Here is a 25,436-nt window from a genome sequence, read left to right as displayed (position 1 = left end):
ATTCAAATTGTTCTTATGTTTATCCTTTTGTTTTTTTTAAAAAAAGCTGTACTATAATGTTTTGAATTTTGTTTTTCCTTTTTTTATGCCACCAGGTGGGTGGGTGGTTGATTGGTGTGTCTTTTTATTACATTTGTATTTTTGTATAAGTTTTCTAGTATCAATTCTTATTGTTATTTTTTGTTTCCTTTTATATTGTATTGTATAATGTAATGTATATCGTGAATATGTTTGCTATAGATTTATTTACAAATATGTACATGACTCCTCTATTTAGGAGCGGTTTCTGAGGATGATGCTGAAACTTTATAATCAATCAACTTGATATTAATATCCTCAAGCTTATTATTAATCTTTTCAATTTCACTTTGTAACAGTGTTATGTCATCTGCCAATGCATCTCGCTCATTGGTTGCCTTCTTTCGACTTCTATAGCTTTCGTAGAAAATTAAGGAACCAGCAACACTGAATATGAAAAATTCGGATATAAAAGTTGCACCTTGCTCAATGGCTTTGTTATCATTCAATGGCTTCACTTTTATTTTATTTTCCCCCAATAATGACATCCTCAATTTTATTTCAGAAGAATGCATCTTTTGGGCAAAACTAATGCATAATCTTCTGAATCTTTCGTGGTCTTTTGCTTGCCTTTTGATTGCATTACCAATTGGTTTTGCAATCGTCCTCACTAGTAGAGAGGTAAATTTCAAAGCAAGACCACTCATGACGTGAAAATAAAATGACTGAAATATAAAGTAAAGACAAAAGAAGGAGCCAGAATTAGCAAACGTAGCGATTTCAAATTTATTTCAATACTGGCGCGCAATAATAATTATTTGAAACTAGTCCAAACACAATTATTCACACCAAATATATTTGCAGAAGAAAAAAAATGCTCATATCAAAAGTGGTGGGGAGAATAGTGCAAATCATTCCGTCCAAATTTAGTACGAACGTTTTCTTCTTAGTCTTAGTTTGAGTATTCTTTTTTTTTTTTAGAAAAAACTTGTACATTTATATATACATGAGCTGTAATTACTATGCTTCCTATACATATGCTAACATTTCCCTTATACATTCTTTGACTTTATAATACAATGGACCAACATTACCATCTATAACTATGTCACCAGATTCATCACTTTCTACTAACCCATAGGCGATCTTTCTCACTGCTAGAATGTCATTCACTACCAACGTACCCTCGCTTTTGAATTCAGCTGTCATATTCAATTTTTGCAATCTCTTTTTCAAATCTGGTAATCGAATGTTCCCTATAGCTAGCTTGGGTCCGTTTGTTATCAATGCTCGTATTTTTGGATCCTGGACTTGATTGGCTATTGTCTCCTGTCTCTTCACAGCTGTGGTGTTATCTAACTTTCTTAATGAGAAATGTGTGTTTGAATTAATGTAATCCTGTACCGTTCTTATCCTTTTTGTAACTGGAAATTGATTCTGAAGCTCCAATTCTCCATATAATTTAGCAACTTTGTAGTCATCGCCAATCTTCTGCCATTTCAAGTCTTTGACAATAGAATCATCCAAATTAACCTCAAAGTTGTTTAAACCAATGCTTCCTGACTCTGATTCAGCCCCAATTTTAACTGATTCATTGTCGTGGACAACCATAACATTCATATTACCACTTGAGTAAGGCGACATGGCACTAGAAAGACCATCTCTTATCGATACAAGAGATAAATACCTTGATGATTGGGCTAAACTCTTTTTTGTTTGTTCTTGCAATTGTTCATTTTGTTGATTAGCGAAAAACTCTTGCACACGAGTCAAATTTTGCAATGGTGTATAATCTGGCAATAAAATCAAATTATAAGGTTTTAGTGCCTGCACAATAATCCCCAACGAACGCAAATCTACAAGACCAGATAAATCGACAAATGACAATCCACATCTAACTTTCAACTTTCCTGTTTCACTTTTCTTCTTTGATCCATAGTTTAAACCAACTCTTTTTTTGGGATTAGATAATGTATCTAGGTATTTCTGAAGCAATTTTCGATTAACTTGTTCTTGTGGGGTCAATTTATTTGCCTGCTGTTTGTTTTGCTTCTTGTTTCTTCTATTGTTGGTAGTTCTCTTTTCATCAAATTTTCGCTTACCCTCCATTATGATTTTGCTGTGTGAAACTTCATCATGTCTTTGGTAGTCTTCAATATTAATAACTTCTCCGTAATCATCAAATTTTTGTTTGTGTGAAGTAGCAAAGTAGGGGAACGTGGCTTGTCTAGGTCTCAACTTATGAGTTATTCTCAAATCAATGGGCAAATTCTTTTCCAAACTTTGTTTAATATGATCTGTGATGAATGCTTCATGAATAGCAAGAGGATTCACTTCGTTTGCAGAGACATTGGAATTTGCAACATTGATAGACTGATATTGCTTAATTAACAAGTTACTTGCATCATCACTTTTTTGCTTTTCTCGTTCTTCGTCTCCCTCGTCGTCATCAGAAGAATCTTCTGAATCTACTGTATCGGCACTTAAAATATTCTGATTCTTTTGATCTCTTACTTTGGCTAGTAATTTCTCTTTTCTTTTCTGTGCCACTTTCTCTTGAAACTCTGTCAACTCTGTACCTGTCAATTCTATTTCCTTGGTCCAATTTTTCAACAGAATATTTTTATCTATGGGCACAGCAATGCCGTCTGCAGACTCTCCCCCTCCCCTTTTTTTAGCCAATGTGTCCCATTCAGTGTAGAGTATGGAGCTTAAACTACTCTCAAGGCTCATGGTAGTCTTTTCAGTCAAAATGATTGTTGTACGTTCATCGTTACACAAGTATTGAAAAGCCTCGGCAGATATATCACCACTTCGCAAATCTATACCAGAGCAAAACACAATCTTAGGCCCGCTTAAGTTTAACAATTCACTTGGATCTAGTAACAAATCAACCTTTGAAGGGTTGAAAGGGACACTAGATAATTCCTCCCATTCTTTAGTAAAACTCTTGGACATCCAATCCAAAAGATTAGACGCATAAGTTAATATTTTAGTTCCCGAATAAGAAAGGAAATACACAGGTATTGGTGCACCTTTTAAATGTTCATCGATTAAATGAAATAATTCTAAAAACCTTCCTGATAAAGATGTTGGTAACACTGCAGCACCACCATTGGCTAATGTAGCATCCACCAATTGCAAAAACTTTTCTGTCCTTTTCCTGTGTGACATCACTGATCCCATATCCGTGGCAGTAATGAAAGCTGTTGGTCTTAATAACAGTAAATGCGGGTTACCAGTTGATGAGGAAATAAACGAAGCACTGTTTAAAAAAGAGTCCTTTGAATGGTTCCAAGCTGGTGCATAAATCACACGATCTATTCTTTTGGTGATCAACCAAAATGTACCACCCAATGAATGCCCTGCATTATAGGGCGTAACCACCACCTTATTGTCAAATAAATTCAATGATTGTTGATACTTCAATAAGTTAACTTTATCAAACCAATTGTCGACTTCATCTAATTCTAATATAGCCGTGTCAACGGGACCCAAAATTCCCATAGCACGGTAATATTCCACGGTAGAAACTCTTCCCAATTGGTTGACGGGTAATGTCGAATAAATAGGTATAGTTGACATTAAATTTGGGAACTTTATAAACAATAAAATAAATCCACTAATAAATTCTGCTGTTGAGTGTGATAATAAAATTGCATTGGTTTCTTTTAAATGCTCTTCCATGAACATCGCTGCATTCACATCAACGCCATTCCAAAATGGGTCTGCAATCAACTTGAATTCATTATCAAAATCCAACAAAGCAGCTTTAAAAGAATGGTCGTTGTCTCCTGGAGTCAAAAGAGAAAACCCAAACATTGTTGGTTGTGCTTAAAGAATTGATTATGCGTCAGTTGTAGATGTTGAAAGCTTTTATTTGTTTTTCCTTTTTTTTTTTATTTTCACTTTATTGTCTTACATTTTTTTTTTTTCTCGTTCTCAACTCTTGTTTTATCTGGTTATATGCTGCATATCCATCTCTACTATTAAGGGACTTGAAGATTTCTAGAAACACAAACAATAAAAGGAATAACAAAACTACAAAGTAATTGCTAAATAAAACAAATATCATGTGGAATAAAATTAATAAATATACAAAACAAAAAGCTATGCAACGTGAAGAAATCAAAATAATGTGTTAAAATTGAAGAAGTAGAAAAAAAAAAACAAACAAAAACGCAAACCCTGATCAAATACAAATAATATAATAAAACAGAACAGAACCAACTATGCGGGTTAAGAATTCAAAGCTACACTATTTCTTGTGTGGTACTTCAATAGTGTGTCAGCTTGTGTTACTCCAGGAATCTCATGTGTAGTATTTATTCTGTCCAACGAGTATCTTGCCGATGTATATTCACCTTCCTTGATCATCTGTTGTCGTAATTCATCAAGAGGAATTTGTTTTTGAAATTGATCATTGATTGTATCTCTTCTCAATCTCTGTGCAGTTCCCTTTTTGGACCTCAGTATAGTAGTACGTCTCTTTATAGACTTGAAAGTTCTTTCTAATGGTGTTTCTTTATCGTGTTCTTCTTCTTTATATTCATTTTCCATCTTTTCAAACAATTGGGGATCCTTGTTAATAATCTCTGTTAACAATCTGTGCCTCTCAACGTCTTCTGCATCAGTTGGATCATATCCTAATGGATAGTCATCATATGCGCCCTGTCTTACTCTTTCTCTAATAATATCCACGTCGGCTGGCCTGAAGTTCAGGGTGAAAAAATCAAATGTGAATCGAGGAAGTAAACATCCAATAATACCAACGAAAATACAACACCAAACACCTAAAGTGCCCAAAGTTTGCGCACCAGCACGGTAAAACTCACCTGAATAATTAGGGTTGACACTCCATACACCAGTCCAGAAATAAACCAACAATATGGAAATACAGTCAATCAACACCGATAACCAATCCCAGCGGTATTGTTGCATCAAAACATAGATGTCACATGCAGTGACAGCAATACATGCGGCAACAACACCAATATAGAATCTATGGTCAATTGTCATTCCCTGAGGATTTTGGAATGCAACATAAAACAATAAATATGGGAAGAAAAATGAGATTACTGATTGGTAAAGCCCATCAAACATGTACCATACAAACTTGTATTGCGACCAGTCTTTACCCAAAATACCACTAGTGTACAATTGAGGAACTAACAAAGAAATGGTATCGGACACATCTTGGTCAAACACCGCCAACACAATAACTGGCAAGGAAGTAAACGCCAAGTTATAAAACATTAAATATGTGTATTCGTAAAGGTATGACCCATCAAAATTATTGTAGATACCATACCAAAAGCATGTTAATGTGAAAACAACATTTTTGTAGAAAAAACAGGGGATCATTTCGGCTAATCTTTTATAAGACCATCTTCCATGGACCAAAAGCAAACGTGTCAAGAATCTGAATTGCCCTATCGCATAATCCGACGACATAACAGCTTGTCTCCCTTCTTCACCGGCAATCCCGACGCCGACATTAGCTGCTTGTATCATGGCAACATCGTTGGCACCATCACCAATAGCCAATGTCATTACTTGCAACCCAGTCTTGACCAATTTTACAACTTGAGCCTTTTGAGCAGGCGAAACACGACAACAAAGTACTGATCGACATTGTTTTCCCAACAACAAAAACTTATCCTGTAATACCCTTATGGTGTCATTAGGGCGGTCTTTCAAATCTTGGAAAATCAAAGACAAGGCAGCTCCATCAATAACCAAAGCAACTTTTGCTTGTGGGATTGAATGATCTTTTCTAGCCTGTTTTATGGCATCGGCCACTGAACTTGGAGAACTGGCATCAATGTGGAATTCTTCTTGTAAATACTTGGTAATCAAGGCATCAATTTGTTCACAATCTTCGGTGTCATTTGATTCAGGTCGTACAACCAATAGTTTCATGTCATTCTCTAGCAAGTTACACGAAAACCCAATATTAATAGCTGTTTCAACTCTATCCCCTGTCAAAACCCACAATTTAATACCGGCGTCACTCAAAATAGATATTGACTGTGGAACTCCAAGTTGTAATCTATCTTCAATAGCTGTACCACCTAACATTACCAAATCTTGCTCAATCTCCTCTTCTAATTGACCCATTAATGTTTCTCTATCATCGGATATTGACGAGCTGGCTTCTCTATAACGTCTATTCCAATTTTCATAAACTTGGGGATCCAATACTTTAGATGCAATACATAAGGTACGCAAACCTTCGTTGGCAAAATCTTCAAGGTAAAGAGCAGTTTTGCGCACAAGCTCATTTGGATTCTCGCTAGGGTTAAGCCTTTGGAAAATAACCGAATCAGCACCTTTGGTGTATAAAATGATCTTATTCTCTGGTGTCTTTATAACACAAGACATTCGCTTTCTTGCTGATGTGAATGGTATAATATCGAGCAAGTGGAATTCTTGCTCCTGTCCATATATTTCTAAAAGCAAAGAACTTCTCAAGCGCTTTTTGAAAACAATACCCATATCTCTAGCCACAGACACTAAGGCTGCTTCGTCGGGCGACTCAGCTTTGAAATCACGTAACGTAGGATCAGTTTCATTTTCTTCGGTCATAACTGTATGACACAACGCCAAAGCAAACATAAATCGTTCATTTGCCTGCTTTTGCTCATCTCCCGAGTCCCCAGAGAATGTATCCCTCACATACTGGCTCGAAACAAAAGTGATATTCTCTTCTCGTAATTGATCATTATTAGAATATTTTAGCAAATCGTCCATCATTGCTTCCTTGTCTGAAGCGATTTTAATCTTCCATTTGTTAGCCTCTTCAATAACGTCAACACCAGCACGTTTATCCAAACCTTGTTGTGCTTCTGTATAAGCTAATCCATAAGATTTCCCGTTGATGGTACATTTTCTGAATTCCATTACATTTTGTGTCAAAGTTCCAGTTTTGTCACTGAAAACGTATTCAATTTGACCCAAGTCATCAGATATATTCCACGCCTTTGCAATACAAGGGAAATCCAATCTATCATAATACATTTTAACGTCGGCATATATAAAATAAGCTTGGATCGTTTTGATGATTTCAATGGAAATATACAAGGAAATAGGCACCAAGGACTGGTAAATGATCAACGCTACCCAGAATGCAATAACACCATTAATAGCTGGGGTCTTACCATACGGATGAAAATCGAAAAATACTCTTGAATTGTTATCATGCCGATAAAATAACCCGTTAATCAACCCAGACACAAAACACAAAACAAATAACAATACAAAATTAATTATAACTGACAAGTTCAATTCACGTGAGATACGGGATGTTTTTGTTGGAGTAATTCCAGAATTAAGCATGATTTTGGTTTCTGGCCCTGTGTATATACAAAACCCAATAACCCACTTTGTATTTCTCAACGTACACCCTCTTAACAATACATTTTCTGGAGTTATGGCTTCTTTTTCATCCTCATTGACTAAGTTGCCGTTCGAATCAAAATTTTCGTAATGGATTGTACCTTTAAAGGAGTATAAATTTGCGTTTGGTGCGTCACATTCGACCCAAAACTTGGTATCACTTAAATCATCAGAATGTTTCAAATTATTATTGCCTCCACACTTTAATGCTGTACGAGTTTTCAAGTTAGATTCCCCATCCAAATTCTTGGTTTCAATGTAACAGTTTCCTTCCAGGTCTGATGTAGAAATAATAATGACATCGGCAGGGACTTCTTCATTGGCTCTGATTCTAATTATGTCACCAATGTTCACATCTTTCCAGCATCTGTTCTTGAAATTAGCTCGAACAGAACTTGAGTTCTGAGCGTTTTCTTTCTTCAAAACTGGATTCAACAATGAATTGGGTAATGCAACAGTAGGTCTATGATGAGAAGACTGAATCGATTTTCGATTAATGTTCATAGATCTTCGCGGAGAACTAACACTATATCGTGGTTCCTGGGATCGATAGGTGTAGTCGGAAACCACAGTTGACACTCTGTGTAGTGCCAAATTATCTTCTTGAACTTGTTCTCGAGCATATTCCTGTTTGATTCGTTTATTTCCACAAATGAAAATGCAGCATTTTTTGATAAATTTGAAGACATGTGCTGTTCCTCGAGAGCAAGCCTTTTTAAATTTTCTCCAAGGTCCTACCTGGTCGACCAACACATTAGGATTATGAACCCCAGTCAACAAGTGTATTGGAGAATTGTTCAACTCGGCATCACTGACTGCTCGACTATAATCTTCAACTGCATCTTTGATAGCGGTAATACATACAATAACTATCAAAGGGACTGCTGCCAAACCTGGAGAGGGGACACCAAAGATCTGGAATGCCCCTAAAATAACAATCAAAAGAAAATAACTGTTTGCAACGTTTGTGAATTGTAAAAGCAAATTCTTCGGAAGGAAAGTAATAGGGGTATATTTAGTGGTTCTAATTTTATTACGGGGGTATTGAGTGATGGGACGACCCTGAGAATCTATCATGTATTCTGGCAAATCGTAATTGTAAAACACTGTTCGAGGGGTATTATCATAGATCTCTTGTAAATACGGTGGTCGATCTGCCAATCCTTTTAAAAAGAAAAATCGATGTATCCTTTCCTTAATACCTGGTGGTTCAGGCTCCCCACGTGACTGAAGACCAGGTGAACTGGTGGAGTCTGTTGATTGATCTTTGGACTCTGACATAGCAAATGGTCACTCCAAATTTCAATGATATAGTGAGGTATTTTCTTTAGATTTGGTTGGTGCAAATGATGGGAGCTGACTGGAGAGTTGTCACTTGTTATTGATACCACCAAAAAGAAAATCTAAACACTAACTAATAAAATACTTTTTAAAAAAAAATAGGATTATAAATAAAGGCCAAGTAAATGTGTATTAAACAAATTAGCAAAATTAAAAATAAAATTGAAGAAGAAATTTGTTTATTGTTTTTCTTTTTCTTTTTTTTTTTTTTTTTTTCCGTTGGGTTTGTCTTTAGGATAAAATTGGTTTGGGATGCATGTCTTTGTATCATTTCCGATGGAAGTTTCCTTTTTTCTTTGCTTTGCTTTTTCCCAACTTGATCGGGATTTGTAAGTCGTTTTCTTTCATTGTCTGTTCCGTGTGATATCGCCAACTCAACCCAACCCTCCAATTTTCCTTCGGCTAGAACAAAAATACCACCTGATTCATCAGAACATCCAGGAGGTTTCTAGACCAGAAGTTTGACATGAATTATTAAATGTTACTGATTATGTTTACATAGCTATTTAAGGATGCAAAAAAAAAAAAAAGCAAAAGCAAAATTAGTAACAAGGATACAAAAAATTATTGAGATATTCTTCTTTGATGTATTATTTTCATTGGGTATCGTAATTGGAATTCTATTTTTCATAAAAATTACAAATCTGAAGTTGCCATTATATGTCAATCTACAATGTTCCCTTGCTTTCTTCCACGACTAATCTGATATTTACTTTTTAATACAAAATAAGGAGCAACTTAAGATACTTTAACTAAAGAATGGGTTTCCATTCAACCTTAAATAACCAAGACGTTTAAATAAAGCAAATCTTCAGTAAAGTTAAAGAAGAATTTGACGATGCAAGGCTGTAAACATTAGTACCCATTTCTTTGTTTTGTCCTGACAATTCATTACAATTATAAAGTAAACATTGGTTGGTAAACTATAATTATCGGGACCGGCAGAGAAGAGATTTTTTTCCTTTGTTTTTACGGCTATAAAATCTGCATTCTACGGCCGGCTAAACCGGATCTTCTTTTTTTTTTTTTAGTCTCTTCTTTTCGGAAATTGGACAAAACCGTAAATCATATGCACGTGATTTCGATGGCTGTGTCAAAATTCCACAAGCTCCTTGATCAGATCTGAGAACCATCACAGCTCAACCAATAGTTCCATTTCCTATACACTGATATCAATTTTGCTACTAATCAATGGAAGTGGTCAACTCTGCAATCTATTGAATGTAGAAACAACAAGTCAATTTCTTACCAATTCTCTTTCTTTGTTTAGACGAACATTTATTTTATTCCTTTGTTTCTTGTTTGACAGTATTATGTTGACTCCAGATATTCAGCAAGTAACTGTCAAATGAGACCTCAAACCTGTAATTCTTTACTGCCGCATACTCTTCATATTAAATCTGGTTATAGCAAATAGAAGGCAAATTGTTTTTCTTAGCAATAACTGGTAACATGGTGGAGAATAGAGAATCTCAACTTATCGAGTTACTTATGGTTACGTGTATTTTAGTAATGGGCAGAAAACTGATAACAAATCGCAGATGAATTTCGTATTCTCGCGTGAGCCACCACAATTTACAATTTGCACCAAAATGAAAAAAAAAATGCCATTCACACATACAAAGGAGGCAGCAAGGAAAAAAAAGTCACTCGTTATCTGTTGGTAAATTTCAATTTGTGTGGTGTTGGTGGAAGCTCCTATCAACTGACTCCATATCTATAAAGGAAGTTAAAAAAAAAAACATCCACAGTATAATTATAAATGGTTTCTTCATCTTTTGATCTTGAGTTAAATCCAAATATACAGAGGAAAGATAATATTCCCCAACCTTCTTCTTCATCAAATAGGCTGTCAGCTTTGGAAATTAACAACGACAACGACAACAACAACAGCAACAACAACACCAGCCTTCCATCATCTCTGGATACAATAGAAATGCAAGCTTTGGATAAATCAGAGTATTCAAAAATACCAGATGTTCTAGTGGATGATGACCATCTGATAAAAACCGGTACTGATTCATCGTCTGATACTAGTAACCCATATTTACGACCTTCAATTGAATTGAACGGTAGAATATCATATTTACAAGATTTAGAAGATCTACCACAGGGCCGACATCTAGGATTGTTTTCAACCATTATTTTATTTGTTAGTCGTATATTAGGAAGTGGTATATTCAGTATCACTAGTGGGATATATCAAGATTGTGGCCAATCAATAGCATTATTTTTCGCTGCATGGGTCATTGCTGCAATAGCATCATTTGGTGGACTTTATGTATTTTTGGAGATGGGCTCCTTGGTTCCTAGAAGTGGTGGTGCTAAAGTATTCCTTGAATTTATATATCCCCATCCAAAACTACTAGCAACAGTGGCATTTCTGGTTTACTCGGTTATGTTTGGCTTCACCATATCCAATGTGTTAGTGTTTGGCGAATATTTGATACATGCGTTAGGCTTGGAACCATCAGACTTCAAAACAAGATTCACTGGGTTGATCTTTTTATATTTTGCTGCAATTTTACATGGTGTTAGTGTGAGTCATGGGGTACGAATCCAAAATGTGTTGGGTGGTTTGAAATTAGTGTTAGTGGCGGTTATTGTGGTTGCAGGTATTTATGTGACAGCATTTCCTCAATCAATCACTGGGATTGAAAATCAACTTAAATGGGATAGGGTTTTCGAGGTGAGATCAAGTGCTAGTGTACTGACCTTTGCGTCAGCAATAATTAAAGCATCATTTGCATTCTCCGGTTGGAACTCAGTCCATACCGTTGCTAATGAAATTAAAGACCCAGTACGTACACTCAAGATTGCCGGTCCAGTTTCATTGACCATAATGGCAGTCACTTATTTTATTGCTAACTTGGCTTATTTAATAGTGATACCAAGCGACGAACTTGCTAATGGAAGTACACTTGCAGGATCAATATTGTTTACGAAAATTTTTGGTCAATTTTTAGGGAAGAAGTTGTTGACACTAGCTGTATCTTTATCTGCAGGTGGGAATATATTTGTTGTTATTTACACCATTTCTCGAGTCGACCAAGAAGTGTTTCGTGAAGGTTATTTGCCATTTTCACGATTCATGTCCTCCAATTGGCCGTGTGGTGCACCATTGAGGACCTTGTTATTAAGTGTGGCCATAACCACTACTGTTATTGTGTTATTTCCAGGAGGTGATATCTACAGTTACATGGTATCTTTGGAAGGTTATCCACAACAGTTGGCTATTGCATTGATAGCAATTGGGATATTTATAATCCGCAAACGATACCCAGAACTACATTCACCCATTAGAGCAGGTGTTGTTGGTACAATATCGGTATTTCTTATCAGTGTATACTTGTTGGTTGGTCCATTTGTATCAAGTAAGAGTCCCAATCCAAAGGGGTTGGAGAACTGGCCAAATTATGGTGTGGTGGCAATAATCTGTATTCTTGCTTGTATCGGATTCTGGTACGTTAAATTTAGATTATTGCCATGGCTAGGAGGCTATGAATTAGTGTCTGAGGAAGTACAATTGAGTGACGGTTTACCAGTAAAGAAATGGAAAAAGTTACATAGTTATAATAGTTTATAGATTATAGAAATGATATGGTCATTAAATTAAACCCATCATATGTTGAGCTTATTTTTTTTTCTTAGGTCTTGAGCTGTGTATATATATCATATAATTCTATACTGGCAATACCAAAACCAATAACAGCCTGGCTAGCTCAATCGGTAGAGCATTTGACTCTTAGAATTAGTTAAAAGTCATCAAAAGGTTGCGGGTTCGAGCCCCGCGTTGGGCTTTATTTTTTTGCGTTTTTTTTTTGCAACAATTGTGGTTTACAAATGAATCAACAAATCTATGGCCAAAAATTGTTTGCTTGTTTGCTACTTATATCCACTGTATTATAATTGGGATAGATTAAACTAAAAAATGGATCCCCAATTGTCTCTAAAGAAAGCTATAGGACTACAAATAAGCATCGGTTTCTTTGTCAAGATAAGCCCATGTTTTGTCACCTACCGCTTCACTAGTTAAGTCTGTTCTTGCGTGAGATGGAACACCAAAACCAATAGTATGTGCACCATCTTTGACGTCAGGAGAGAATGCGGCATACAATTCTGTGTAAGCCCCATACCTTCTTGGGTAAATCAAACGTTTGACAAAACACTGTTCGAAACTATTCAAGTTACGTATCAAGTCGGTGTATAAATAACCAGGACAAAGCGATGAACTGATTACATTGGGAAAATTGTGTTTCCTAGACCAAGTTCTTGCCTGAATCAAATTACCCGCTTTACTCTGCGCATAAAGGGTTGTTCTTACTTGAGTTTGAGTAAGTTTCAAGTTTTCGTAGTTGACGTTATCCCAAAAGACTCCGCCTTGAGGTGCAAACAAATGAGCTGTGGATGATACCCAAACAATTCTGCTGAACCCAGGAGGATTGGTTTCACTTGTTTTAATGAACAACGGGTCCAATAACCTTTGTAATAAATGTGGGCCAACAACATTTGTCCCCCATTGTAATTCATAGCCTTGTTTGGATTTGGATCCAACCGGTGGTCCCATGATACCAGCATTATGAATAATAATATCTATTCTTTGTTCTTGCTTCAAAAACTCTTCGACAGCTGGTTTGATGGTTGTCAAATCACTCAAGTCCACTTGGATAAAGCGAATGTCACTGTTACTAACATTATATTCTTCTGCAATTTCCAATTGAATTTGTTTGATTGCAGCGAGTGTTTTCTCTTTATTTCTGGAGAACACATAAATTCTAGCCTTGGTGGATCCTGCTAAAGATTTAACTGTTTCATAACCAAGTCCAGTATTACCACCAGTTACAATAACAACCTTATCTTGTAAATCTGGATATTGTGACTCGGTATATGTTGGCTTTGAGGCCCAAAAACCGTGAAGCATTTGTCTCAAGTCAGCAAATGTAGGCCATGGTACAGTAGGATATGACATTTTGTTTGTTTAAAATAATTACTGTAAAATCTTGAGCAAAAAAAGCAAGAAAAAAATTAATAGCGAAAAATTTCGCCATAAGAAATCAAGTGATATTTATGATTTACAAACCATGACTATTGGATTAAGACTACTACTGTGGTGCCTATTGTGAATTTACTTCAATTTTTTTTTTTTTTTGATTGTAAATCAATTTGACGGATAGCGGAACCAAAAAAAAAATACTATCTTTCGGCTTTGTTTCTGCATCTCCCCCCTACTATTATTTTGATGGCATATTATTATAATTACCATAAATGGATAAAAGGTGTTGTCATGAATAAGCAAAGAACAACAGCAAGAAAATGGAGAAAATGTAATACTTTGTTGATAAAGATAAAAGGAAAACCTAAAATTCAAAAGACCATTCCAATCTGTGAAGTGGGAAGTCTCACAGCGACTATTACCATCATTCTTTGTTGGAGTTTAAAGTTCTTATTAACAACAGATTGTTTGACGGTACGGTGGAATTTAATTGGTCTCTTTTTCCGTCTCTGTTACAAGGTATGAAGATGATATATTGGTTCTAAACAAAATTTGAGCATTTTTTTTTTTTTTGAAGAAGCCTATGCTAACATCAATCAAATTAGGTGCTATCATTTAAGAACTTAAAGCTTTTGGAATCTTCTTATTATGTGATGTGTGGATTGGGTTGCAATACTAGCAAATAACGTGCCCAAAAAAAAAAAAAAAAACAAGAGACGCACCAATTCAGAATTATTCAAGAACCATTTGAACTTTAATTTTTGGCTTTCAAGTACTTCAACTAAACAAGTTCATTGCTTAGACGTCTATATATTGACCTCACACCACTCAAACCACAATGCTACATGCAACAATGAGACATACATTTAGTACATCTATACCGAAGAGGTTTTTTTCATACACTACAATCAATTCTCAGATCCAATTGACATTTTTCACCAAAGACAACTGCATGTTATGTTCAAACGCCAAATTTATATTATATAATGCATTGAAATCCTCAAAGCTTAAAAATACACCTGTCAAGTTGACTACTATAGATATAATGGACCCTGAGAATCAAGAAGCATTTGACAAATACTGTTATGATGTACCAGTGTTGCATGTTGATAGACCCACTCAGGACAAACCAGTTAAGTTTATGCACTATTTCTATGCAGATAAATTGCTAGAGGAATTTACAAAATAATTCTTGTTGTTAGATGTACATAGTTTCAGTTAAACATTATAGAATATTGATGAGTACTCTGATTGACGATTGTTTTATACAGACTCATGCTGAATTTAATAGTAGACTCTAAAACTCTTAACACACTACATGAATGATCAACTCAATAACCACTTTGCTGCAAATCAGGTTATAATATCAAGCAAAAGAGCGTCTATTGACTTGTAAAAGATGCCCATTAACTAGTGTAAAAACAAAACTCTTTCATTTTCTATTCTATTCTTTTTTTTTTTTTTTTAATTGGTGGGTTTTGTTTTTTGTGTGTTGGAAATCTGTAATTATCATCAACAAATCTGCTGACAAATCCACACATGATTCATTATTTATAATACACATTATCTAGAAAACTGCCTAAATATGAGATTTCCGAATGTGGGTTTGGCTGAGCTATCTAAAAGTATTATCAAAATTCGGGGCCCCGATGCCACCAAGTTTTTGAATGGACTAGTAACATCTAGGCTACTTCCAAACGTTGTTAAGAAAAAACAACATACAATAAGTGAATCGGAAAATAGACATTCAAACCTTTCAGAGATTATTGATGTTTCTCAAAACTATGGATTAATGCATGAAGATATTTATGATCCCGATTATAACATAACTATTAGCAGAGATGGGGTTAATTCAATGATTTTGAATTCAAAGGGACGAGTAGTAACAGATTGCTTTTTATATCCTGACCCCTTTCATAACGTGGATGGGACTTTCCAAGAGAGCATAAATGAGCCAGGATATTTATTAGAAGTAGATAAACTGATACTGCAACAATTGATGATGATACTAAAGTTACATAAATTAAGTGCTAAAGTCGATATAATCCCTGATAAAAAGCTTCATTCCTATTACTATTATGATGACACTTCAACGTTTGATGCATGGTTGGAAAATATTCAATCCAAATATTTCAAAAGCCTCGACCCAACAGCTGCTCTACAGAATGCCAATTCTTTTATCAAGGACAATGTCTTTTTCAACCAAAAAATAGCTAAGAATATATTGGGGTTTGCCATTGACAATAGAATTCCAAACTTTGGTATAAAGTTCATTTCGAACAAGCCAATATCAACTACTGGTGAGAATGATAGCCACAACGTTGTGATCCCAGTAGAGTCGGTCTTTTCTGAGTCATTTAGCGAGGAATTTGACACAACTACTATTGATGAAAGCAGTGTAGTTAGAAGACGATTTCAGAATGGATTATTTGAAATTCAGGATGCACCAAAGGGCAGTTCTTTGTTGCCCTTTGAATGTAATCTAGATTATATCAATGGTTTGTCCTTGGACAAAGGGTGCTATGTTGGCCAAGAATTGACTATACGTACATTTAATAATGGTGTTATCAGAAAAAGAATATTCCCAGTGCAGTTTTTCCAACTAACAGAGTATAATCTTAGCTACTTACAGGGTCACCCTATTGATTTAAATATGTTGGATCCAGTGATAGAAAGAATGAGTAATATTCCAAGTTCGTCGTTAGGGAAATTGGAAATCACACCACTCGACGATTCAGAGTCTCAACAGAAACAAGCGTCTACTAATGAAAGCTCCTTTGCATCGTCACCGTTTGGGTCTTCCAAGGTTGTAAGGAAAAGAAAAACCTCACTTGGGAAGATAATTTCAGTTCAAGATAATCTTGGGTTAGTGATGTTTGCAGTGTCTGATGTGGAAAAGTGTCAAATTTATAAACTAGAACTACCTTCATTTGAAGGCGGAACTCAATTCATTGGTGTGAAAGTCGATATTCCTGATTGGTGGCCGATAAGTTAGAGTTGTCAATTTATTTATACGTGTATATAGTGAGGCCAATTTGTAAAGGCCTATTTTTGAATATTTATTACATAAATTATAGTGGGAGTAGAAAACGTTTTGGGTGCAGTTTAGTTATAAGATGTTAAATACTTGCAACATTCAGCTATCTGATGCTGGATTTTCACCAGATACTACGTTTTGAAATACTTATACGTGTCTATCCTGCAGCCTTTAATTCTTTTCCCGCCCTCATACTCCATAAATATTATTTTCAGGATTTGTCGCTCTAGATTATAAATGGAGATGATTATCCTAAAAAAAAAAGGAGTAAAGAAAATGCGCCTTATAAATGTTTCGTGGAGTTTCTTCTTTCTTGCGTCGTTGTACACTCTCTCTATCAAACATAAAAAATGGCCGAAAATATTCCGCCAGAAGAATACATTAAACAGCTTAATCATGCTTCTGATACGATAAAGAATAAAATTGACCAATTTCAAGAATTGGCGCAACCAAGAGTCATGATAATATGTGGGTCGGGCTTGGGAGGTATTGCTGATGTGTTACAAGCAGAACCTAAACTTGAAATCCCATACTCCAAAATACCAGGGTTCAAAGTATCCACAGTCCCTGGTCATGCAGGAAAATTAGTATTTGGGCTAATTGGTAAAAGTAAAGTACCGGTGATGTGTATGGTGGGTCGTTTACATTTCTACGAAGGATACAGTTTCCAAGAAACCACGTTTCCTGTTAGAGTCGCCAAATTGTTAGGGATTTCTAGTGTTGTTGTTACCAACGCTGCTGGTGGTGTTAACCCAAAGTTTAAGCCCGGTGATTTGATGGTTATTGAAGACCACATTAATTTCCCGGGATTGGCAGGTTACCATCCCTTAAGAGGACCAAACTTGAGTGAATTTGGACCTAGATTTCAGCCTCTTTCTGATGCATACGATTATGAATTACGGAAATTGTTTATAACCACTGCTAGAGATAAATTGGGCATCACTAGAAGCATTTATGAGGGTACATATTTCTTTGCTGCTGGTCCCACTTTTGAAAGTAGAGCCGAAGTGAGAATGATTAAAACAATGGGCGGAGATGCAGTGGGGATGTCAACTGTTCCAGAAGTAATTGTTGCTCGCCACTCAGGGTTAAGGGTGCTTGCATTATCGTTAATTACCAACGCTGGTGTTGGAGACAAACCACCAAGTGCTTTCGATGAAAACCCTCCAGCCTTAGATGAAGGAATGGCAAGTCATGCCGAGGTTTTGGAGGCTGCAGATGAAGCTTCTAAAGATGTTCAAAAAATCATAGAAGAAGTAATTAATCAATTATAATGTACATTTTAGATCTGTATTAATTATACTCTTACTTTACCTGTATAAATATATCAGCAAGATTAATCATAGATCCTCTTCTTCCGTTGTTTTTAAGTACACAATACAAGAAGCAAAGAAAAAAAAAAAAAGTGTTTACTGATCAACTTCACCAGCTGATTCCCATTTTCCTTGTAAGTTCTCCTTCCACAAACTCACCTTATTGTCGCCACCAGACACAGCCAAAATGTTTCCTGATAATGACCAGGAACATCTCCAGCACACATCAGGAAACTTTTCTTCTGTTAATAACTGTTTTTGCCATTTGCCATCTCTGTCCTGGGTCCAGATGAACACAGTGCGATCTTGTGATGCAGTAGCAATGTAAGATCTGATTAAATTAGATGGTGACCAAGCTACATCTCTTACCCAATCAGTATGACCTTCCAATTTCGCCTCCTCGATATAGGTGTTGTTAGCAGCATCGTACTTCCAGATTTTGGCTAAATTGTCAGACCCACAACTAACTATTCTACGTTGTTGTTTTAATGTAGCAGAATCTTTTGATGAGGTTGATACGGGAGCCCAAGTGGCGGAATTGGCCCCTATTGCGTGAGCATCAAATACGACATGTGAAGTGGTACCATCATCGTTGAAGTCCACCACTGAGACTTTTCCATCTGAAGAAGTGCACAATAAAACAGCCCCTAGTTCATGAGGAGCCCATGACACAGAATTGACACTTGCTTGATGAACAGTGTGTTCGGCAATTATTGACCATTGCTGAGTTTCTGGTTGCTCCTTCCAAATCAATGCTTTCCCGTCGTATGAGCACGAAGCCAATATAGACCCAAATTTAGGATGTGCCCAGGACACTTGCCAAACTGGTCCTTCGTGTCCCGTTAATGTGGTAACCAATTTATAATTATCTGTGCCGTCAAGATCAAATATTTTGATGGTTTTGTCAGAAGAACAAGTGGCTAATCGCTTTCCATAATAATCCAATACTGCATCATGAATCAAATCGTCATGTGCATTCCCAATTGTCACCATGTTGTGATACTTATTCTGTCTATATTTAGGTTGATTAGAGGTGTTGACTTGTGATTTAAGCTGTCAAAAAGTTCGGGTGGTTGGACAAATAGTAACTTTTAGCCAACAAAAAAAAAAGGACGTGTTCATTATTATTCATACGGTTGAAAAAAAAAAAAAAAAATACTCCAATAATTTACGTTTTCAGACAAAAATTGGTAAGCTTTACACACACTTTTCCAAATAGATACGAGTATTGAATCAGTTCCTCCAACACACTACGATGGACAAGTCATACGATGACTTGCTGGCGATTTCAACATTAGTGCTGTCACTTAGTCAAAATTTGAATGACTCAGAAGAATATATAACGCAACTACAAACTTTATCAAAAGACTTAGTATCAAAAGACCAATACGAACAACTATCAAAAGAATCTGGTGATGATTTAATTAAGTCCAATAGTGTTGCTAATGGAGATGATGAAATGGCAATTATACGTAAATTGGAAGAGGAAAGATTATCTTTGATTATGGATATACAACGAGAGGATTTTATTTCATCCAAGTTGATTGAATTGATTGATCAAAACCACGAAATAATTGAATCAGTTAAGGAATACCTAGAGGCTAGAGAATCAATAAAAGAAGAGAAAGCGGCTTCCTTCAAGAGGCAACTAGAAATTCTTGTAAGTGATGTTGTACTACCTATTTCGGCCCAGCTAGATGCAAACATGACCGAATTGCTGGCGAGAATGAAGACAGTTGCTCGGAAGCTTGTCAGAATACAACTCAGAGCCAAAGAAAATCCCAGTTTATTGATGTCAGAAAATTATTTAAAGGAATTTAATGAGTTAGTCCAATGCTTTTATTCGCTATGTAAAGAATACAAAACTACTTAGACTCGGCTGAAGCAATACTATCTTTGGAAGGCTCTCTTCCAATATACGAATAAGCATGTTTAATGATTGATCTGTTGGGATCCAATATAACCCATGCCTGTCTTATTCTCTCTAGGTTCATGTTATCTCGATTGAAGTGGAAAAAGCGGAAAATGGACAGAATAATCCCATAAAAGAACATGACTATCATTCTTAAAAACCCAATAGTAGATTCTTTTTCGTCGTCCAATTCAATATAATTCTCGTCTCCAGTCAATTTGTAGGCAATTTGCTTTCGCTCTTCAGGGCTAGTGAACACTTCCTTGAATTTTTTCAGATGAAGTACTTTATCTATGATTTCTGTTAGTTTAGATTTACATTCATCGTTCAATTTCATTTCGTATAGTTTAAAATCCTGTTCCAATTCATCTATTCTTTTGGCGACAATTCTTGTTTCATAAACCAATCGGTCAATTGTGGTATTTAATGTTTTCACACTGTAGTTGAGCTCTTCTTCGAGGCCTCCTTCCATAATTCTGCTTTGGTGTGCATCCATTTGGTTTCGTAAGTTCTTCATCTTTATTAATTCCAAATTCATTAGCTGATACAGCTTATTTAATTGCAGATTTGTAACATGGTTTTGCTTCTTCTCACCTTCAAGGTAATAAGACTTCAAGTTTTCATATTTCATTAATACCCTGATACTATCAAGAAATGATTCAGAAAACTTCGCCATGGAACTAATATTTTGCACTTTTCCTAACAACACAGCATCCTCAACACAAGAAAAGCTGACACTTCTTTTCCGTTTCAAAAAATCAATTTCTTCACAGTCGATACTTGATTGATTTTTTGCAATCACTAAAGTGTTCAAGTTTTGTTCATGCTGGTTTTCCAAATATGGAAACGAGTTCCGTCTATTCAAAGTATGTTTAAAGCTCGCAATAGGATGCTTGAAATCAGATATACTGTTTATACGCTTCCTGTTAATTGAATTGGGGTTTGAGCATACACTTTCAACACCCGAGGCATCGTCATTACTAATCTGCAAAAACGAATCCACTAAAGAAGCTGTTTGTATAGGCGAATTGTAATAATTGTTACCAGGTGCTAACAACATACTATTCTTATCTCCATTAGCCAACAAGTTCTTCTTGCTCTGTAACCCAAGTTTCATTCTGCTCAACCCACGAGAGTATCTTGAAGGATCATTGACCATTAATAGCTCTTGAGTTTGCGCTATTCTGTCTCTCAAACTTTCAAATTCATACTGCAGGGTACTCCCACCTTCAACCATTGTTCTCCCACGTCGTTTTGGAAATGCGAGATGAGAATTATGAGTATTTGCCAAGTTGTGGCGATGTCCCTTATTTGGCATATCAGTGGATTTTTCCACTGACAAAAACGTGTGACTGTTTTGAGTTCCATAAAACAATCGAATCAACGTTTTTCCATGCAAATGCTTTTTCACCAAGAGTTCCAAATCTAATGTTTCCACGTCTAATGGGCTAACAGTATCTGCCAACTTGGCAATTTTGTTCCTTATTCTTCCGGATGACGCCTTTGATGGGTTCAGCATATCATCTATGTCTCTAACACTAGCAGCATTAATACGATCCAGAACTGATGATTTCATGACATTAGTTAACTTTTTGAGCTCTTTTCCATACCTCCTCTTTTGCGGAGTGGAATTTAGCCCCTTTGGGTTACCCGATTGCGATATGATATCAAAATTCCGGGGATCAAGATCAGACGCAGCAGATACTTGAGAATAAAAATAATTAGTGTTTTTTTGTGGCAATAATCTGGCATTTGTCACAGTAAACAACTTGTTCAATGTTTCCATATCTAGCTTTCTAGTTTTATCTAACTTATATTGTCTTTGAAACTGTCCAATGGCAATCATAAAGTTTTCAAAGTCAAATGGGTCTTTTGGAACATCAGAACTACCAACTAATTGTATTCTCATTCTAACACTGAGTATCAAACTAATTATGGCAGCTACTGTTCTTGACGGTAAAATTCCATTTGCAGGGTTTGGTTTGACACTGAAATGTGGTAGCCCAATCAAGTTCCACCAATTTGAGATCGCTTCTTCAGTCTTTGTACAAAGCAACCCGTCACAATACTTTGCATCTAATAAATCAAAATAAAATAAGCAAGTCTGAACAATATTTACCAACTCTTTCACCGCAAATACTATTGGGACTTTTGTACTTTGTATTTTGTACATTTGTCGAAATTTATCATCGGATGCATCTGATATTTTGCTGGTAATCATCGAAACCGATCTACCGGTACATTGCAATTTTTTCAAGTTAGAATTAATCATAAATGCTGTACTCACTCTACGCGAGTCTCCCCCTGGTACAGGAATAAGGTTCAAATTTGATGGCAACGAAGTTAAATTTGCAACAAAACATACTTCGCTAGTGTAATCATTTGCATTTTCTCTCTTTGGGATCAGTGTACTCGATAGCTTTGATAGAGTCAACATTTCACTGTTGCTGTTGGTTCGGCTGTGTTGATAAGTGGCTTTTTCTTTCTCTATTCTTTTCATTCTTGAGTGATTCTGTATCAATTCATTTAAATACTCTTGAAATCTCAAAGGGTAATATTTTGCTGGCTTTTTTAGAATCGTAAACCTGATTACTGATATTTTTGACGATTCATTACCCGTGAAAGTGGTTACCACTGAACTGATATTACGATCATTCATCCACTGCTCCACGAGATATATTTCAAACCCAGATGCTTCTGATTCTTCACATATATGAAATTCATTTAATGATTGGAAATCTTTTTGAAAATACCTTACGGCATCAAAATCGGGTATTATGTATGTAATAAAATCGTTGGGATTGGAATAACTCCCCATATTTGCCCGTAGTATATTCGAATCAACTGACACATTGCGAGAAGAAGAGTCACCATACACTAATTGATTTGACAGTTTAGAATTGTTGATTAAGCCTTGGTTGAATCTACTATACGGTGAATTTAATGGAGATGACATGTGAGGAGGATGGTGATAAGGGTAGTGTTGGGTTGAGCTCTTGATGGTTAGTTGAGAGTCGTAACATATAGAGAAAATATTGGAGTAAAGTAAACGAGACTAAAACATAGGCAGGAAGGAAAAAAAAAAAAAAATGGCATATGGGACTGGCAGTAACAGCTTTTTCCGTGATAGGTTTGACAGTGATGAATTTCCTCGCGGCAGTAAATAAAAAGATTTTGGTTCCCAAACAAGAAACTAGTATTTATTCGCTCTCGGGGCACGCCCCACATGCAACGATTGCTTCTTCTGCGACACTCTTTCACCAAATTCGACAGTATCTGCAAATTGAGATACTATGAACATAATAACTTGAAAGTAAAGTGGCACATAACACTTAAATTTTGAAATTTAGCCATGGGCGTATTTGGAAGAGGAACAGCAAGTAGGATATCCATTCGATCAATTTATTTGAGAAACACGACCAATTTTGTTGTTCCTGAAAATTATAAACCAAATAGGTCGTTGCTCAAGCAGTTGCCATGGAAAGCAGGGCTTGATATCTGGTGGAAGTCCTTGTCTCCAAATAGACTTTCTGATTTGCAGAAAGAGTTAGTGGAATTTATGCTTCCCTCTCATTTGCAAGAAAACCAGAGAATAATCAAAGAGTTCAAAAAAACAACTATCGATGACAAGGGCAATTATATCAATGAAGTTGGATTCAAGATTATCAACAATGAAGAAAAACCAACAAAGCATCTTGTTTTTATCCATGGTTATGGTGCTTCTTTGGGTTGTTTTGCACGGAATTTTCAAATAATCAACAAGTTCAAAGATAACGAATACAACTATCATGTTCATTTCTTAGATAATTTGACATTTGGATTGTCATCAAATCCCAAAGTGAATAATGGTACCATAAATTACTGGCGTATTCCTGCTCCTGCCACTGTGAAGCTAATTGATAAAATCCCAACCGACTCAAAAAAGTTGTACCGGAAGTACTACAAATTAATTGAGGGATACCAATTGGATCCAGAAAATTTTGAACAATACACAAGTTATTTTACTCCAATTTTAAAAGATATGGAGAAATTTTATTGCCGAGCGATAGATAATTGGCGAAAAAATAATGGAATAGAAAGTATTGACTATTTGGTTGGTCATTCATTTGGAGGGTACTGGTGTGGGAGCTATTCAGTGAAATTCCCTGATAATGTAAAAAATCTAGTCTTGGTATCACCAGTCGGTATAGAGAGACACGTTCAGGCTGTCACAAATACCGACCCAATTTCAAATAGAATTATGGCGCCGACGCTCAATCCCACTCTGTACAATTTCTTAAGCCGCCTTCCTATCCTATCGAAAAAACAACTTCTCAGTTGGTATTATAAGCTTCCACATTTGCCTAGATTGTTACCATTTTTGGGGCCTTGGGGGGTTCAATTATATTTCAAAATGTGGATGGGGAAGTTATATAAAATAAACAAACTTATTGATAAACATGGAGGCCCTCAAGAAATTTTTACTAACAGCAATGATTTAGTTTATGGTAGCAAAAAAGAACTCCGACTTATTATTGAGTATCTCTACAATTCTATTACCAACGGATCAAACAGCGACATTTACAGCAGATATTTATTAACTCCTGCAACAACAAGCAAATGGCCGTTGTATGATAAATTCTACGAAACTGTGAAACAAGACCCTGGACGATTAAAGTTCAAAGTTCATATAATGTATGGGCAATTTGATTTTATGAATTCAGAAGCTGGTGAAAAATTGGCGAATTTGTTGAATGAGAATAAAGTTGAGGCTAGATATTACGAAATCAGCGAAGGTGGTCACAATCTTTACATTGACAATCCCTTTGATACTAATCAAAAAATATTTGAAATTGTTGTGGAAGATGCTACCAAAGCTAACAATTGTAACTGAAACTATTTATTTACCCAAACTATAGACTTGTATAAAACTTTTATACTAAAATAGAGAGATTCCTTGAAATTCAAGAAATTGTAGATACTATTCTGTTCAACGGCTTTAGATGTCGAATAAGATGGGTTGCAATTAGAGGTTAAACAAAGTATTCAGTAAGAACAAAATAAAAACGGTTGATTATTTGCAAAAGTACCATTGTTGTGCAATTTTGTGTCTCTCTTCTCAATTATTGAGCATTCATTGGCTATTGATAAGTGTCTACTTTCATGTATTTGACAATTAACTTGTGACGATATATTTATTGTTTTAATTTGTTTTCAAACCAAAGAAAAGTCAAACAGCACATAAGATTTGGTAAAGATTCTCAATCAGTCTGTCGTGGGAACTTTCGACTTCTAGGTATAAAACATCTTAGACTCTCCCATCACATGACTTCAGTATACACCTAATTACTATTTGCCTTAGCATCTCGAATTTTCTTTTCACGACAAATCAAAAGTCAATAATACAATAGTTCAATGATTACATTAGTACAAGATATACACCTA

General features: G+C 35.7%; 12 protein-coding genes, 1 non-coding gene and 1 pseudogene across 13 annotated transcripts, besides 1 other annotated feature; 8 read left to right on the top strand and 6 right to left on the bottom strand. All coding sequences in view use genetic code 12, as the record gives it.

Moving 5' to 3' along the window:
• Positions 1 to 269: 269 nt before the first annotated feature.
• On the bottom strand, positions 270 to 725 carry CD36_83220 (optic atrophy 3 family protein, putative; the record flags this gene model as incomplete). Its single annotated transcript, XM_002419206.1, has 1 exon — positions 270 to 725. The coding sequence occupies one exon, from the start codon at positions 723 to 725 to the stop codon at positions 270 to 272; it is 456 nt and encodes a 151-aa protein (XP_002419251.1).
• A 322-nt stretch (positions 726 to 1,047) lies between these two features.
• CD36_83210 (subunit of mRNA cleavage and polyadenylation factor, putative) lies at positions 1,048 to 3,840 on the bottom strand (the record flags this gene model as incomplete). The annotated part of the gene is made up of 1 exon (XM_002419205.1): positions 1,048 to 3,840. One exon carries the CDS (start codon positions 3,838 to 3,840, stop codon positions 1,048 to 1,050), a length of 2,793 nt encoding a protein of 930 aa, XP_002419250.1.
• Positions 3,841 to 4,257: 417 nt separating this feature from the next.
• On the bottom strand, positions 4,258 to 8,697 carry CD36_83200 (aminophospholipid translocase (flippase), putative; the record flags this gene model as incomplete). Its single annotated transcript, XM_002419204.1, has 1 exon — positions 4,258 to 8,697. The coding sequence occupies one exon, from the start codon at positions 8,695 to 8,697 to the stop codon at positions 4,258 to 4,260; it is 4,440 nt and encodes a 1,479-aa protein (XP_002419249.1).
• Positions 8,698 to 8,995: 298 nt separating this feature from the next.
• Positions 8,996 to 9,184, top strand: CD36_83195 (annotated as a pseudogene).
• Positions 8,996 to 9,184: a sequence feature.
• Positions 9,185 to 10,519: 1,335 nt separating this feature from the next.
• Positions 10,520 to 12,343, top strand: CD36_83190 (low-affinity methionine permease, putative; the record flags this gene model as incomplete). Its single annotated transcript, XM_002419203.1, has 1 exon — positions 10,520 to 12,343. The coding sequence occupies one exon, from the start codon at positions 10,520 to 10,522 to the stop codon at positions 12,341 to 12,343; it is 1,824 nt and encodes a 607-aa protein (XP_002419248.1).
• A 125-nt stretch (positions 12,344 to 12,468) lies between these two features.
• CD36_tRNA_0050 lies at positions 12,469 to 12,557 on the top strand. The gene has a single exon. It is a non-coding gene (tRNA).
• A 167-nt stretch (positions 12,558 to 12,724) lies between these two features.
• On the bottom strand, positions 12,725 to 13,726 carry CD36_83180 (dehydrogenase, putative; the record flags this gene model as incomplete). The annotated part of the gene is made up of 1 exon (XM_002419202.1): positions 12,725 to 13,726. The coding sequence occupies one exon, from the start codon at positions 13,724 to 13,726 to the stop codon at positions 12,725 to 12,727; it is 1,002 nt and encodes a 333-aa protein (XP_002419247.1).
• Positions 13,727 to 14,588: 862 nt separating this feature from the next.
• CD36_83160 (glutaredoxin-like protein, putative) lies at positions 14,589 to 14,939 on the top strand (the record flags this gene model as incomplete). The annotated part of the gene is made up of 1 exon (XM_002419201.1): positions 14,589 to 14,939. The coding sequence occupies one exon, from the start codon at positions 14,589 to 14,591 to the stop codon at positions 14,937 to 14,939; it is 351 nt and encodes a 116-aa protein (XP_002419246.1).
• A 396-nt stretch (positions 14,940 to 15,335) lies between these two features.
• Positions 15,336 to 16,745, top strand: CD36_83150 (mitochondrial protein, putative; the record flags this gene model as incomplete). The annotated part of the gene is made up of 1 exon (XM_002419200.1): positions 15,336 to 16,745. One exon carries the CDS (start codon positions 15,336 to 15,338, stop codon positions 16,743 to 16,745), a length of 1,410 nt encoding a protein of 469 aa, XP_002419245.1.
• A 392-nt stretch (positions 16,746 to 17,137) lies between these two features.
• On the top strand, positions 17,138 to 18,061 carry CD36_83140 (purine nucleoside phosphorylase, putative; the record flags this gene model as incomplete). Its single annotated transcript, XM_002419199.1, has 1 exon — positions 17,138 to 18,061. The coding sequence occupies one exon, from the start codon at positions 17,138 to 17,140 to the stop codon at positions 18,059 to 18,061; it is 924 nt and encodes a 307-aa protein (XP_002419244.1).
• A 135-nt stretch (positions 18,062 to 18,196) lies between these two features.
• Positions 18,197 to 19,093, bottom strand: CD36_83130 (nuclear pore complex subunit, putative; the record flags this gene model as incomplete). The annotated part of the gene is made up of 1 exon (XM_002419198.1): positions 18,197 to 19,093. One exon carries the CDS (start codon positions 19,091 to 19,093, stop codon positions 18,197 to 18,199), a length of 897 nt encoding a protein of 298 aa, XP_002419243.1.
• Positions 19,094 to 19,355: 262 nt separating this feature from the next.
• Positions 19,356 to 19,973, top strand: CD36_83120 (plasma membrane t-SNARE, putative; the record flags this gene model as incomplete). The annotated part of the gene is made up of 1 exon (XM_002419197.1): positions 19,356 to 19,973. One exon carries the CDS (start codon positions 19,356 to 19,358, stop codon positions 19,971 to 19,973), a length of 618 nt encoding a protein of 205 aa, XP_002419242.1.
• On the bottom strand, positions 19,966 to 22,968 carry CD36_83110 (protein stb6 homologue, putative; the record flags this gene model as incomplete). The annotated part of the gene is made up of 1 exon (XM_002419196.1): positions 19,966 to 22,968. One exon carries the CDS (start codon positions 22,966 to 22,968, stop codon positions 19,966 to 19,968), a length of 3,003 nt encoding a protein of 1,000 aa, XP_002419241.1.
• Positions 22,969 to 23,364: 396 nt separating this feature from the next.
• CD36_83100 (mitochondrial protein involved in cell wall biogenesis, putative) lies at positions 23,365 to 24,885 on the top strand (the record flags this gene model as incomplete). The annotated part of the gene is made up of 1 exon (XM_002419195.1): positions 23,365 to 24,885. One exon carries the CDS (start codon positions 23,365 to 23,367, stop codon positions 24,883 to 24,885), a length of 1,521 nt encoding a protein of 506 aa, XP_002419240.1.
• Between the last annotated feature and the right edge of the window lie 551 nt (positions 24,886 to 25,436).

This window comes from Candida dubliniensis, chromosome 3, assembly GCF_000026945.1.
Source record: "Candida dubliniensis CD36 chromosome 3, complete sequence".
In the NCBI taxonomy this organism is placed as follows: Eukaryota; Fungi; Ascomycota; class Pichiomycetes; order Serinales; family Debaryomycetaceae; genus Candida; species Candida dubliniensis.
This window is presented reverse-complemented; position numbering and strand designations above follow the sequence as displayed.